Raw genomic sequence first — 12147 nt, 5'->3', positions numbered from 1 at the left:
AATGGATGCTAAAGGCAATAGACCTGCTCCTAGCAAAAACTACCATGAGGAGCTAATCTTATTTTAAATTAATTTTCATAACAGTGTATGCTTCAGGAAAGTAGAAACAATATAGTTCATTGCTCAGTTCAATTGCCTAATATGACACAAGTCCTGCATAGAAGACAGTCATTTGTTCACAAAAAGGGATCTTAAAAATCCATTATAAATTTGATAGAAAAAAAAGAGCAAATTTCTTTAAGACTTACATGAGGAAATATTCTAGCTGGGTAGAATTTCCCTTGTCAAAAACAAAGACAAATTGGAAAGGCTGCCATTTAAGGATAAATCATTAAGAGGCTCTCAAGATGATTACCATATTTCTTTTTTTTTTTTTTTTTTTTGTGATGGAGTTTTGCTTTTGTCACCCAGCTGGTGTGTAATGGCGCTTTCTCAGCTCACTGCAGCCTCCACCTCCCGGGTTGAAGTGATTCTCCTGCCTCAGCTTCCTGAGTAGCTGGGAGTACATGCGCCTAACACCAACCCAGCTAATTTTTGTATTTTTAGTAGAGATGGTGTTTCACCATGTTGGTCAGGCTAGTTTTGAACTCCTGACCTCAGGTGATCCACCCGCCTGGGCCTCCCAAAGTGCTGGGATTACAGGCGTGAGCCACCGTGCCCGGCCGCCATATTTCTAAATTGATTCTCTGTCTCTGAACAGATGGATTTATGTTATGTAATATTTTAATATAACCTTTAATTAAATTATCCCTGGCAGGCGATATTTTAAAATAAAGTTAATTAGTATTTTGTATTTTAGCAATCCAATCATGTGCAACTTGTTTTTACCAATGTTACTTCCTAGTTTTCTTGAGGAACAATGGGAAAAGGACCCCTACATAATTTAAAGGGCAAGCTCAACATGTGATGCTAATTTACCATTCATCAAAATGAGTTGAAAAATGCGGTACCTTTGGGTCTTGTGCTGGTCTTAGCTGAACCCCAGGACACTGACAAACAGAGTTGCTGTCTAGTTGCTTATAACCATCCTCAGCCTTCGCCAAGTTTTGGCCAGGCTAATGGAATCTTGTGGACACACAGGGTACAACACGTAGGAATCACGGGCCCCTTTTCTTTTGTGTAGTCACTTTTAAAGGTAGCCACAACACACAGCAGGACTGAGACAGCTTGGAGTCTTGCTTTGTTCCCAGCAGAGGGACTTTCCTTTGGTAATGCTCCCAAGTCAGAGCTTAACTCTTCAGCAACTGGAAAGCTGGTTGTGTTTCTTCTTTTGTTTGCTTTTTTTTTTTTTTTACTTCTTTCATGCCCACCCTTTACCCCAAACATTTTCCTGAGGAAATTATGATCCTTTAGGTTGTTTTACAAAGTTAACCTCTCAGGAGACTCTGCAAAACATGCAAAAGGGATATCATTCTTTTTTGTTTAATTTTCACCTTTAGAATTTAAAACCAATGAACTGTAAATCCTTTTAGGGGAAAATTTAAATAACACTTATTTTATGTATATTTGGAAGCACAGGGTAATTTTTTGAGGAGGGAGGGGAAAATTAATGAAGGTGTAAGAGGGAATCACAAAGACAAATTAAAGTAAAAAGTTATTAAGTATCCCATATTTAAGCAGCACGCCTGATTTCACATGTGTGGTTTATATGTGCACATTGGGTCAGATGATGTCATCCAATCTCAAAAACTGCATAAAATAGAAGCCTGATGTACCTATTTAACCAATCAGAAAGTACATATCTTTCTCACATTCTATTGGATAATGACATTGCACTGTATTTAAAAGAGACTTTAGAGGACCAATGATTTTAGACAACCAATAAAGGATTAGTCATGCTGGTTGCTCTGCTGATCAGTTCTTCTTAGTCAAAATGGTCAAATAAGTGTAAATGTAGCTTTGTATAATGCATCTTCCTTCCCTGGAAACAATCATTATAAGAATGCTCAAGATTCTGCCACAGCTATTTAACGAAGGTTTATGTACAAGGCACAGAGTTTGGCTCTAAAGAACATGGTGCATGCATGGCTTTGGTGACTCACAGTTGGGGGAAGATCCAGTGGATGAATGTAAGGATGGGCAATTTAAGCCATTGTGCCAACATGGCATATGGAATGATTCTGAGAGAGTGTGATAGGGCCAACCCACGGCAGAGCTCTAGCCGAGCGGGTGTGTTTGTCTTTGGAGCCCTGACTTTCTTGATGCTCTGTTCTCTTTCATCTGGCTATCAACTTAACCCTGCATGTAATTAGCCTGTGATAATGGAGTCAGAGGATAAATGGCTTAAAAGGGTCTTGGCACAGTTTATTTCATCGTAAAGGAGAACACCTGACAATGGGGAGAATCATCCCCCCTTTATTTGAGGAAGAAAAATCAACCAATTGGCAATCCAAAAATGTCTGATTGTGCACCTGCTAGGTGTGTGTCCCTGTGTGAGGTACCTGGGGGTTACAGGAAAGTACAAGGTACAGCTCTGCCCTCCTGGAACTTACAACTTAGGTGTGGACAAAAACACCCCAGTGAAGCTGTAACACTTTGTACAGAGCCACATGAGGGAAATGTAAACTAAATAGCACAGGCCATAAGTGCCAAAGGAGTGGTGACTAAATGATGGTTTCTCACAGCTGCTTAATGGGATGAGATCAAAATAGGGATCAACTGATTATCATCGCAGGAGGAAAAAAAAAGCAAAACCATAATTCAAACATTTCATGGACACCAGAGAAAAAAATATAAAGAATTATGGGGAGTGTAATAATTGTCTATTTTGTCAATATTAATCTTTCAATGGGATTCTTTTTTTTTCTTTTTCTTTTAAAATATAAATGTTTTAACTACCTTGACAGACTAAACTTATATGGGCATTTGAGCATGGAGGTAAAGAAGTAAGAGCTTTTGGGGTTAAAACATCAATATGAAATGTATTACAAAAAGAAGATTCTTTTATGAAAGGCTTCTAAAGTTGTCTTACATTTCTTAAATCAATCTGTAGCACATAATCAGTAAAACCGTGTCATTTAAACAGAAGATCATAACTTAGAAACTCAACCTTATGCATCTGTATCTTATTATGGGCTGTAACTTAACACATGAGTTTCAGAAGTTGTTAAAATTGAGTTCAGACTAACAAATCTTAACTGTTAAAAACAACAGCAACCACCACCAAAAACCTCTGGTGAGATGGGAGAGCAGTCAATGAAGAGATCCCGGATTTGATCTCGCAGAACAGGTGTCTGTCATATTTGATTTTGATCTGTTAAATCTCACTTATCTATGATAAATAAATGTACTAGGACAGATATGGCCATAAAGTGATCAAGAAGCTACCTATTTTTTCCACTTTAAAAACCTGTCTTCTGGGGTTGAGACTTTTATACATTTGACTGTAAACTCTGTCAAATGTATATTTACTGAAAAAAGAAAAAGAACCAGCTCTTATGCCATTGATAGTTGTACTAAAATTTACATTTTTCCCTTAGTATAGATTCAAATAAAAATAGGCCCTATAATAAATCAAGTAAAATTCGCATTTGAATAGGCTTCAGACAAACAGACATCCATAGTTTAGATGCTAAAATTAGCAGAGTTCAAATTACTGTAATTAAGATGCACTCATTATTTTAAAATAAGCTACCAAGCACTATAGGGTTTATTTTTGTTTGGCTGGTTTTTTGTGGTTTTAAACTGTATTTTTTCAGGGGTGGTGGAATGCAATGCAATATGTATAGGGATTTTACTACACAATAATCTTTAGCCTTTACATCCTACTCCATTCCTTTCTGTGAAATGTGAAAACTATAAATTTATCAGCAAATTTATTGATTTCACGTAACTGTACTGAAAAGCATGGGGTGGATAAAGTACTTGACTCCTGAGGATTCTTGCTCTCTCATGCTGCATATAGCTAGATTCATGATTACTAAGATGTTTTCAATAGCCCTGTAGTCTGGTCCAGTTTTTCCAAAGGGTAAAAAACGAACTCTTTGAAGTAAAGTATTCACCTATCTGATATAAATAAAATCTTTCATGCAGAAAAATGTTCTCCCAAATGGAAGAGTTAATGCACCTCAAATATGTGAGAAATTTGCTTCCAATTTTTCAACGCTTACTAAAGGATCCATCTTACTTTTTCATTATAAAATTTGGGAAAAAATACCAGTGAAATCTTACAGGTCACTTCATAAGTCAATGCTAGAAACCAACTCATTCTCATGGCTACAGTGACAATGAAGATACTTTTTAAACAATCTTTTTGAGAAAGTTTGCCCTGATTTTGGCCTTCAGTCAGTGAAAGTGGTTTCTCCCCATAGGCATGTTTGACATTCACAAATCTTGCATCTTATCTGAGTTGGCAAACGGTTTCTTGCTAAGAAAAAGCTGCAGTTTTCCCTAACTTAGGTATCGGGATGTGTACCTCCAACCAATGTCAATATAAACTTTTCCCCAATGCAACATAAGGCCATAAACTTCCAGAACTAATTGAGGATCACTGTTAACTCCAATGGCTCCCTATTGTTGGCATGTCAGCATGACCCAACCTGCCTCCTCAGTCTGTCTCTGCCTCCCCCACCACATGGTTCTTGTATTGCCCAATTTGTCTTTGGACAAGCTGTGCTATCTCATCAAAAATTATCTTGCCCTTGGCCGGGCGCGGTGGCTCATGCCTGTAATCCCAGCACTTTGGGAGGCCGAGGCGGGCGGATCACGAGGTCAGGAGGTGAGACTATCCTGGCTAACATGGTGAAACCCCGTCTCTACTAAAAATACAAAAAAAAAAAAAAAGAAAAGAAATTAGCCGGGCGTGGCCGCGGGCTCCTGTAGTCCCAGCTACTCAGGAGGCTGAGGCAGGAGAATGGCGTGAACCTGGGAGGCGGAGCTTGCAGTGAGCTGAGATCGCGCCACTGCACTCCAGCCTGGGTGACAGAGCGAGACTCCGTCTCAAAAAAAAAAAAAAAAAAAAAATTATCTTCCCCTCTCCACTTTCTTGTCACACTTCTGTTCAAATGTGATTATTTAATGGACTCCCTCTATGCTCCTGGTAGAGTTCCTTTTTCTCCCCTCTGTTTTCCTAACAGATAAAGTCAAGCATCCCAAATCCAAAAACCTAAAATCCAAAATGTTCCAAAATCCAGAACATTTAATTGCTGACATGAGACTCCAAGGAAATGTTCACTGAAGCATTTCAGATTTCAGATTTTCAGATTTGGGGTGCTAAAGTATATATAATGCAAATGTTCTGAAATCCAAAAATAATCTGAAATCTATAACACTTCTGGTCCCAAGCATTTCAGGTAAGGCATACTCAACCTGTACTGGTATTACAACACTAATGACATGGTAACTAGCACTTGTGAGAGGCAATGTCTCATAGTGTTTCAAGGTGAGGAGTTAGAAGACAGAATTTGATTCCTGGCTGTATCACATACTAGCTGTGTGACCTTGAGCAAGTCATTTTAACTGCCACGTGCCTCAGTTTCCTCACCTCTAACAACAATAGTACCTACATTGCTAGCTTACTATGAAGAATAAATGTTTCTAGTACAGTGCCTAGCACATGATGAGGACTTGACATCTTAACCTTACTATTAAATGGTTGAAGGAAGAGCCCAAAGATGTCAGATAAATGTATTCTGCTCTTGTAATATGAAGAGTTAACATTCAGATTAGGATCTGAAAGCATAGCTATCTTGAAGTCATATGGTGATTTCTTTTGAGAAGGTACGCAAGGAATTGTCAAACAGCGGCAAACGAGTAGTAAGTTCAAACACTTCTTCAAAAGAGCAGACAGGGGCTGCTTTTAGGATAGCTCAGCTTTGGTTGTGATGCATGACACATGAAACAAAATTGGATATTGCACAAAGCCAAGAATGGAAGGCAACATGGAGACAAGACACACTTTGCAGAGATTCTGCCTGGTAGTGTGGAGACTTCCAGTGCTACTTGTTTTAAAAGAGAGACATTTATGCAGGGAAGAACAGTCCAGTGTCAGCTTAGATGAACAAATTTCAAATTGGGAGTCCACTTTATTTGAAACCTCTTTCCATTATTTTTCATATGAAATGTGAAATAGGGAAAAGAAAAAAAAGCGTTATGGAATTTATTTCCTTCTAGAAGAGAAAATAAAAAAAGAAACAAATCACAACTATTGCCAGATGAATGCCTTGTATAAAATAAAATGACAGGTTTAATGTATTGCAAAATACCATTTGAAGAGCTTCCTTGTCTGAGAAAGCATTTGAATTTTATTTCTTTAAATGAACGTAACTATTCCCATGTGCATCTGTTTCAGACCAGAAAACTCTCTGGGTGCTTTCTCTTGAAGAGAAAATTCATTTACTGTTGCTTGTTTTTAAGCAAATCAAAAGCCAACTGAGGGCAATAAATGAATTGCATGATCATTTACACTCCCTGCATTATGTATAACCAAAGAGTGAAGAGAGAAAAACTGTGTTTGCATTCATGGGATTGAAATTTAGAAAAAAATTAAGTGTTTTGTGTGTGCATGTGTGTGTGTTTGTGTGTTTGTGTGTGTGTGCTCTTTTGTTCAACGGGGCTGGGTTTTAAAAATTCTTGGATCAGCTTTCATCTTGTAGGAAAGTAAGGTAGCAATTTTTCTTAAGGAATTGGCAGTGATGTGCTCAAGTGCTCAGCTCTTTCCTTCTGGCAGAAAGAGCTTGGAGCGGGTTAGAGTGGAGGAGGAGCTAGGAGTGACTAGGAGGAGAGGGGACTGCTCAGAACCTGCCATTCAAGGCTGGTGGCAGCTTTTTACAGGCTGCCAATAGGAGTGTGGTGGCAGCAACTTATGGGTATGCCAAAGAAAATGGGTCCATATGCCAAACTCTGGCGTGTACAGCACCTACAGCTTGCTAGGGCAATGGCATAGGCTCCAGACAGACTTTTGATGTCCTGTCCCAGAAAGTAAGCAAGCCCATTCCCACTTATTCCACGAGATTGGTAAGTGATTGGATGTTTTACAGTTAGGAAAACTCCTGGTACAGAAATGTGCCATTTAGCTTACTGTCATTTAGTCATTTTGCAGATTAGAAAAGAAGGGAGAGAATCGGCAGTTTAATATTCACGTCTATTAAGCCATGCAAGCAGTTGCAGAGCAGCAGTCCATTCTAGGGTAAACAGGAAATGTTCTCTGGTCAAATTTAGGTTCTATGTTAATGAATGAAATATATAAAACAGGACACTTATTTGTTCTCCCATATGAAAGAAGTCCTGCGAAGTCCTGGGTGACAGAACTTAATGTATGCTTTATTGTAATCCTTTTTCTAGTCTATCTTCTCTTCTAAACTGTAAACAATCACAGCAATTTAGTTCATCTAAAAATGAGCTGTAGAGTTTCACATTTGAACTTGTTAAGTTTTTCAATGAGCCAGTGAAAAATGTCCCCCTATTTTTTTAACTGCTTCCCCTATTTAAACCCTCAGCATAAGAACCCTGGTCCTATACAATTTATCCAAAGCTTGGGCAGCCCAAGAGCCCTTTTATCCCGCACTAGTGAATTCAGTTCTATTGTAGGAGAGAGACATTCTTTCCTTCCCTTTTCGCTTAAAAAACATAACAAACCTGAATAGACTCCAGGCTAGAGTAGTGGAGAGAGTGATTTTTATTAGATCTAACATAGTTATTGGCAAATGCTTAAAGAGAGATGCTTAAAAAGAGAGAGAGAGAGAAAGAAAAGGCTTTCACTTTATGCCTTAAAGGACAGATTGGTTACAATTTAACATCTAAGAGGAAAAATTTATAGAATTAAATAGCCTAACATTCCTCTTTTTTCAACATATGAGAAATCTAAGCTAAGAGGACATCTGGAAAGGAACATTATTCAGCAATCAGAAAGCAAAAATTCAAACCATTGATGTTTTGATGGAGACAAACATAACTAGATTCACAAAGAGGAAAGCTGCAACCTATTGAAGTTAAAAAAAAATCCATATGCATTTTACCTTTTGGGAAGTTCCATAGCAAAGTTCTATTTCAGAAGCCCTTTGTAATATGAAACCCACTGTAGATAAGATACAACATGAAGATAGTCTGTTTTGCAGCAGCAGGAAATCAAATTGGTTCCAGAAACGAAGTTATATGACAAATGGTTTAATAGTATTGCTAGAATTGGAAATCTTGATTGAATTATTTTTAAATCATTTTAAAAAAAAGATTTTAAAATAACTTTGCCTTGCTGTATAAATTGGTGGTGGGGGGGTGTGGGGTCCCCACAGCGAGTGTTGCTGAGGTTGGGAGGCATCTCATTTTATTGGCCTTTTAACTAAAGCATTATAATCTGTTATCAAAATTTAAAAGCTCAGCGGTGATTTACTGTTAATTCTGGTTTGCAACAAAAATTTTCAGACAAACACGATACTGGAATTAACATAACTAATATGTGCTGTGGGGTATTAAACAGGTTAACAAATAATGATATATTTTAGTATCATTTCCAAGTTATTTATAGGTTTAATCTCAGCACCAATCAGTTTTGCTTTACTTTAAAAGCATCAGGAAAAGTTCATTAGGTCTTAGGCAGGTCTTGGATTATAGAAGAGACTTCCAAATAGTTAGCAAGATGTATCACTGACAGAATAACCCAGCGCCTAATGCCTGTAGGTGAAATGAAATCGTTCTTCCGACTGAAGTCAGGAACAAGTTAAAATATCACTTAGAACACAGCATACGACTGCAGAGATTTAGGAGAAATCTTACTTAAATAGGATGTGACTTGACGTTTAGGACTATTTTCTAAAAAGTCAAAAAACTTTTCCCCCTTCAGTACTTACAGTCTTTGAAGACTAGAGACGGATCTCTGTGAGGCAAGACCTGGGCAATGATGTGTCTCAGAGATTCCAAGGTTCTGTCCATCTTGGGTCTGCCTGTGTGAGCCTCCTGTACAGAGTGTCCTCATGCCTGAATTCTTGCAGTCCTGGGCTGAATTTCTGCAGCTCATTGATGCACTGGATTACCAAAGAATCCCTTTTAACATCTGCCAATCAGACATTTCCCAGAATCTAAAGACCCTTCAGGGGGCCCTCTTCCCAGGCTCACTTATCTTTGTTGTATGCTGAGCTAATTAGCTCGAAAGGCTAGCTGACAGGCGGGTTCCCATTGCTTTCTTCTGTTAAACACACCCACCTACAGGCTAGCTGGGGAAGCTCTCTAAATTATGAAAATGGCTTTCCTCTCCAACCAGATTTTCTCTGAATGCTGTGCAGCATTCTGACTTGAGTATTTCTTCTGGCCCTCCATCTTCAATTGTGTTGCCCCCAGGAATATGGAATCAGGAAGGTTATTTCTCTAGGAAATTTCCTGAATGACAAGGGAGCTTCCAGTTCAGGACTGCCAGCTATGTATTAACAGTATAATCTGTATAAATCTAAATTTTCAGTATAATTCTTATTTGGCAAAGGAGTACCATAAAGATTACGGGGCTGGGCGCAGTTTCTCATGCCTGTAATTCCAGCACTTTGGGACGCTGAGGCAGGCAGATCGCTTAGCCCAAGAGTTCCAGACCAGCCTGGGTAACATGGCGAAACTCCAACTCTACAAAAAGTACAAAAATTAGCTGGGTGTGGTGGCACAAGCCTGTGGTTCCAGCTACTTGGGGGGCTAAGTTGGGAGGATGGCTTGAGCCTGGAAGGTTGAGGCTGCAGTGAGCCCAGATTGTGCCACTGCACTCCAGCCTGGGTGACAAAGTGAGACCCTATCTCAATTTTTAAAAAAATCTTTTAATAACTAACTTAAAAAACTTATATGTATTTGCTTGCCCTGTTTCTTTGTTTTATTTTTCTTTTTAATAGAGTCTCATACTGTCATCCAGGCTGGAGTGCAGTGGCGTGATCATAACTCACTGCAGCCTTGACTAAGGCGAGGGGCTTGAGCTCTGGGCTCAAGCAATCTTCCCATCTCAGTGCCCCAAGTAGTTGGGAGGCACGTGCCACCACGCCTGGCTAATTTTTAAATTTTCTGTAGAGATGGGGTCTCACTATGTTGCCCAGGCTGGTCTCAAATTCCTGGGCTCAAGCAATCATCCCGCCTTGGCCCCCAAAGTGCTGGGATTACAGGCGTGAGCCACTGCATCCTGCTCTGAAATTTTTAATAATTATTAAATGAAAGGAAGTGAATTACATCAGAATTAATTAAAGTCAACCTTGGGAATGATTCACTTTGAAGGGTAAATAGGGACACAAATGTTCCCAGGCAAGCTATAAGACTGTCCGTCAGGTTTTACTTGCCTCTGCCCAACAGAAGTGACTAAAATCTGGAAGCCTTGGCTTCCAGAAGAGTGGCTCCTGAATTCAAACACAGGGCTTAATTTAGTCTCTAGCTGTATCCTTTTTTTTTTTTTTTTTTTTTTGGAGACAGAGTCTTACTTTGTCATGCAGGCTGGAGTGCAATGGCGTGATCCGGGCTCACTGCAGCCTTGACTTCTCAGTCTCAAACAGTCCTCCCACCTTAGCCTTTCTAGTAGCTGGAACCACAGGCCCACGTCATGGTGCCTGGCTAATTTGTGTATTTTTAGTAGAGAGGGGGTTTCACCATGTTGCCCAGGGTGGTCTCAAACTCCTGGCCTCAAGTGATCTGCCCATCTCGGCCTACCAAAGTGCTAGGATTACAGACGTGGGCCACCATGCTTGGGCTTTATGGATCTTAAGAAAACAGAAATTCTTTTTCTACCTATTCATGATATATACTACCCGTAACCCTTTGTTAAATAATCTTTCCATAGAAGACATAAATATAAGTCACGGGATTCCTTTTCCATAATAAGGATTTATACCAGATATAAAATAACTAATTTTAGTGGCTATAACCTATGTTACTTGTTGAAGGAGGTTGTTGAGGATTGTCAAACTTTTATTAAAATATTTTTCCAGGGTAGCCACAGAGATTGCTTTTCAGTGTTTCTTCCAATTTTCAGATTCCATAACTAGGTTGTATTTTATGATGAACTGAAAGTAGACCATTAAAGACTATATAAAAATGAAATACCTTCCATGTGATCAGCTTCTTCAACTAGTTTGTAGAAGAGCAGGCTTTGTAAAAGGAAATAGATGGAATGGAACTATAATAATTCCTATTATACTGACTGCATTAGTTCATGCTGCTAATAGAGACATACGCGAGACTGGGTAATTTATAAAGGAAAGAGTTTGAATTGACACACAGTGCAGCATGACTGGGGAGGCCTCAGGAAACTTACAATTATGGTGGAAGGGGAGGCAAACACGTCCTTCTTCACATGGCAGCAGGAAGGAGAAGTGCCAAGCAAAGAGGCAAAACTCCTTATAAAACCATCAGATCTCGTGAGAACTTACTCACTATCATGAGAACAGCATGGGGGTAATCACCCCATGATTCAGTTACCTCCCATCAGGTCCCTCACGTCTTGAATTGTGATTATGGGAACCACAATTCAAGATGAGATTTGGTTCCAGGTGTGGTGGCTCACACCTATAATCCCAGCACTTTGGGAGGCCGAGGCAGGTGGATCACCTGAGGTCAGGAGTTTGAGACCCACCTGGCCAACATGGTGAAACCCCAGCTCTACTAAAAATACAAAAATCAGCTGGGCGTGGTGGTGCATGCCTGTAATCCCAGCTACTTGGGAGGCTGAGGCAGGAGAATTACTTGAACCTGGGAGGCAGAGGTTGCAGTGAGCCGAGATTGTGCCACTGGACTCCAGCTGGGGCGACAGCATGAGACTCTGTCTCAAAAAAAAAAAAAAGGATGAAATTTGGGTGGGGACACAGTGAAACCATATCATGACTATCACTTAGCAAATGCCCAGAGGGAGTATATGCCACACAGAACACAGACACAGGGTTGTCCCAGAGTGCAAAGACATTGTATAAGATGAGAACTTGAAAAAAGTAGCCCGCATGTTAATACATTTTCTTTAAATAGGGTCCCAAAGTGCACTTTACATGAGCTGTACCAAATAGGAAATTTTCAATGATCTTGCTGTCCAGGAATTTATAATCTAAAACAGAAATTAGATGCTTTGTGGACCAAAAAGCTATTATCCATTGATTGGACACAAAGTATAAATGAAGTACTTTCAATGTGATATTGTATTGGAAACCAAGATATTTAATAGCACCACTAGAGAACTAAGAAAATTAATATAGACTTCTCAAAGAAGTA

At 39.3% G+C, this 12147-nt stretch overlaps 1 protein-coding gene across 1 annotated transcript in view; it reads right to left on the bottom strand.

Annotated features, from left to right (window-relative positions):
* Positions 1 to 9161, bottom strand: part of LIX1 (limb and CNS expressed 1) — a 50897-nt gene extending 41736 nt beyond the window's left edge. Inside the window, exon 1 of the mRNA XM_050795415.1 lies at positions 8784 to 9161. Within this exon, the coding sequence (XP_050651372.1) occupies positions 8784 to 8865 (82 nt within the window). The 5' untranslated portion in view covers positions 8866 to 9161. The remainder of the gene's footprint in view (positions 1 to 8783) is intronic.
* Positions 9162 to 12147: the final 2986 nt, after the last annotated feature.

Source organism: Macaca thibetana, chromosome 6 (assembly GCF_024542745.1).
Source record: "Macaca thibetana thibetana isolate TM-01 chromosome 6, ASM2454274v1, whole genome shotgun sequence".
NCBI lineage: Eukaryota > Metazoa > Chordata > Mammalia > Primates > Cercopithecidae > Macaca > Macaca thibetana.
This window is presented reverse-complemented; position numbering and strand designations above follow the sequence as displayed.